A 4278-nucleotide genomic window follows, 5' to 3' on the forward strand; every position below is an offset into this window, starting at 1 on the left:
AAGTAAGTGTTAGTCTACTATTGTAACACACAAAGGAAGTAAGTGTTAGTCTACTATTGTAACACACAAAGGAAGTAAGTGTTAGTCTACTATTGGTCATTGTAGAGACCAGAAATTATACCTTATCCATATGTAGTAACAAGATAAGCTTTAGTTTTCTCACTGTCGAAACAATAAAGTTTTAACAAGTCCACACTTAGTAACGTTGTAACCTGTCCACCCATAGTAACAAGGTAAGTTGTAGTCTACACCCTCACTGTAGAAACAATAAAATTGTAACATGTCCACCCATTGTATAACAAGGTAAACTGTAGTCTACACCCTCACTGTAGAAACAATAAAATTGTAACATGTCCACCCATTGTATAACAAGGTAAACTGTAGTCTACACCCTCACTGTAGAAACAATAAAATTGTAACATGTCCACCCATTGTATAACAAGGTAAGTTGTAGTCTACACCCTCACTGTAGAAACAATAAAATTGTAACATGTCCACCCATTGTATAACAAGGTAAACTATAGTCTACACCCTCACTGTAGAAACAATAAAATGGTAACATGTCCACCCATTGTATAACAAGATAAACTATAGTCTACACCCTCACTGTAGAAACAATAAAATTTTAACATGTCCATAATTAGTTACCAAATGAGATACAACTTGTATGAGATGAAACTTGTTTAAAGAATAAAGGAAGTATCAAAGAGAAAAGAAAATGCTTGTTTTGAAATTTTGCTGACCTGTATTTTGAAGTGTTTAATATTTTGTCCTTTAGGTTAAACAGTAAATATTTTTCTGTAAAATAAAATAGAACTTTGTAATAGTTTAAACACAGGTTATTAAGTCTTATTTTAATGTTAAATGAACAAAGATGTATTCGTGGTTGTATTTTCAGATGTGTCGAGATAAAATATGCCTCTACAGCTGGAATGATGGGTGCCTTCTTCCTCATCTTGGGGATATTCAGTGGTGTCAATTTTTCGTTTTTTATATCTTGGTTGGTGGAGACTCCTATTTTTTAAAAGTCGTTTCCAGTCACCTCCCACATCAAACTAAATAACTTTATGTGACACTTGTTTTTGAAATTTCATAAGATTGAAAACTGAGTCTCTTCATATTGAGGGTTGAGTCTCAAACATTTGTCTTTAATATTTTGTTTCAATAACTAATATGTTAGTCCTCCCTCATAGCTAGTTAATGAAATTGTTTGTTATCTTTCATGTTAGTACTGGTGATAATTTATTTATGTCAAAGTTATTAATAACTGAGATTAGGAGTGTTTACATGTGCCGAGATACACGTCGTCATAGCTGAATTTCAAGCCATGTAAACATTTTTATCTTTTCAGAAATGAAATATTCTAAGCACCGAGTGACGAGTTGTTTGACATGATTTATTATAGTTAAGTTTTATAGAATTTTTAAAATTGAATGTTGGCAATATTTAACATATTTGTTTGTATTTGTAATTTTCTCAAAAGAAATCCGTTTTGTATTAACAACGCTTCCACCACTGAACACGTATCAGGCAGTGTGTTATCATGGAAATGTTTTGTACTTGAATATATTTTTAGAGACAAGTAGATCTTCGTAGCTGTGGTAGAAAAAACTTTTATTACTGTGGTATTAAACAGAAGTGTGGTGTTATATCTAAACTTTAGTTGTTTAGTTATAAAATTTGGAATGTTTTTAAAATTTTTGTTTATACCAATGATTTAAGTGGTTGATAATGTTTCACCATTTTTATGCTGTTGCCAATTAAACTATCGTTTCTGTTTGATGTTGCTGATGGTATATTACTGTTTGACCTTCGAGTGGAAGACCTAGAAATCTAGTAATGTTAAAAACTCATGACACGACACTCTCGTTTGTGTTTTGTTTTGTTTTAATAACTAGTTTTATAAAAGGTTCCAGGGAAGAAACCTCAATGTTATAGCTTTTAACACAAGTTACTGATTATTGTTTCTGTGTTATACAAAATGTAAATGTCAGCAATTAACTCCAGTTCCTGTAAGAATCTTTGTATCTCTGATCATTTTATATTGTTATGTACGTGTCTTAAGTAGACATTTAATTATTACCAAGTGTGCCTAGATTTTGAAGTTGCAAATGTCAGAGTATTAGATAATGCAAAAGGAACTATTAAAATAGATAGAAAAACAAAGTTGTTACAAAAAATATGAAATTGATATTATTGTAAAATATATTAAACTATAAGTTCAGAATTTTCTTAAATCCAAAAAATGTTGAAAATTTAAAACACTAGAAACATCATCTTATTAAGGCATTATTAATTAAAATATCTGAAAAATGGAATGACCAGATTATTTAGCAGCTGTCAGAATGAAAGTTGTTTCATTTTGGTACAACTATGACTCTGTACCGGTTGTTTAACAGTATACTGATAAATCCAGATACAACTGTGCCTGGTAGTTTTCTGTTTTTTATGAAAATTCAACAAAGTCACCAATGTGCTTGTCAGGTTTTTCTGACTAATTCCCCAGTGTGCAGGTCGTGTAGTTTACTGACTTGTTAATCAATTTCTGTCCACTAAAAAGATGGTGTAATCCTAATGATGACCAGATGTCACCATGTCCACTAAGAAGTTGTGTAATCCTAATGATGGCCAGATGTTACCATGTCCACTAAGAAGATGGTATAATCCTAATGATGGCCAGATATCACCATGTCCATTAAGAAGTTGTGTAATCCTAATGATGGCCAGATGTCACCATGTCCATTAAGAAGTTGGTGTGAACCTAATGATGGCCAAATGTCACCATGTTCATTAAGAAGTTGGTGTAATCCTAATGATGGCCAGATGTTACAATGTCCACTAAGAAGATGGTATAATCCTAATGATGGCCAGATATCACCATGTCCACTAAGAAGATGGTATAATCCTAATGATGGCCAGATATCACCATGTCCATTAAGAAGTTGGTGTGAACCTAATGATGGCCAAATGTCACCATGTTCATTAAGAAGATGGTGTAATCCTAATGATGACCAGATGTCATCAAGACAATTGAGAATCTTTGTAAACCTGGTGTGTGTGATAATAGGAGTCAACCTTACCTTTAATAGATCACTTCACTGTGACTCTTGAAGTGTCTCATCTTCACAAAACATTACTTAATGTTAATGTTTGTGTATCCCATGTAATTGATAATAAATATTAGTCTGGCCTGTGTAAAAATACTGCAGATTTGTTGGGTTTGGCAGAAGGAACGAGAACTTAATATGACAAAAGCAAATAATTTTTTTTCTGGGAAAATTTAAGAACATTTCCTCCATCTTTATTGATCTTATTTTGAAATTGTTTGTGCCATGGTCCCCTTGTGTTGTGTCTGCTTATAACTGGTGAACTGCTGAACCCGTTGTCACCAAACCTGGACATATCTTTAGGAACCCCGGGGAGTGACGTAGTGGGATCCTTGCGCTAGTTAAAATAAAACTTGTTGGAGTTGTGTTTCTATTGTATGTAATTTTAACCTACTAAAACACTATCTGGTGCGTCTGTGAACACTAACGTTGGTATGTTCGTAATATTAAGAATGAAACTAACGTTCATTCGTAATAAAGTACGTTTTAAGGTCCTTAATTAAAAATCGAGAACATTTTTCTTTAATCTAGGAATAGTTTATCTGTCCTTACTTTTTAATTGCATTTTTTTTTCAGAAATCATTGTATTTAGATACAAATAATACTGTTGTTTGGACATGTTAAAAATGTATTATTACTTGAGATCATCTTGTGTGATTTGTTCAGGGCCGTGGAGAATAATTAGTATGTGCCCCCTCCCGAATACTATTTTTTTATGACATACACATTTTTATGACACTCTCCTGTATCTCCGTGGTGAGCAGTGTGGGACAGGGGGGATATTCCCGGTCTCGTCTTGGTGGGCCTTAAGTTACGTGTATTTTTTACCTTAGAAATGACCAATGGACACTTCTGGGGTGAAAAAAAAATTTACTAAACTCGACTAACAATTAAACAGATTGACACAGTAAACTGAACGAATATAAAGTTAAATTGTAAATACATTTAATAAATCTATCAAGTCAAATATACGAAGCTAAAAACTCATTTAAAAGTTCAATAGACCAAACGTGTGTCTGTAAAGAAGCGTTTGGCAAGTTCACAGCACCAAACGTGTGTCTGTAAAGAAGCGTTTGGCAAGTTCACAGCACCAAACGTGTGTCTGTAAAGAAGCGTTTGGCAAGTTCACAGCACCAAACGTGTGTCTGTAAAGAAGCGTTTGGCAAGTTCA

General features: G+C 33.1%; 1 protein-coding gene across 4 annotated transcripts in view; it reads left to right on the forward strand.

Annotated features, from left to right (window-relative positions):
- The window catches only part of LOC106469036 (equilibrative nucleoside transporter 1-like), a 47779-nt gene extending 45613 nt beyond the window's left edge, over positions 1–2166 (forward strand). For all 4 annotated transcript variants that reach the window (XM_022397428.1, XM_013929490.2, XM_022397429.1 and 1 more), the window contains one exon: positions 899–2166. In XM_022397428.1, coding sequence (XP_022253136.1) covers positions 899–1025 — 127 coding nt within the window. In that variant the 3' untranslated portion in view covers positions 1026–2166. The remainder of the gene's footprint in view (positions 1–898) is intronic.
- Positions 2167–4278: the final 2112 nt, after the last annotated feature.

This window comes from Limulus polyphemus, unplaced genomic scaffold, assembly GCF_000517525.1.
Source record: "Limulus polyphemus unplaced genomic scaffold, Limulus_polyphemus-2.1.2 Scaffold3270, whole genome shotgun sequence".
NCBI lineage: Eukaryota > Metazoa > Arthropoda > Merostomata > Xiphosura > Limulidae > Limulus > Limulus polyphemus.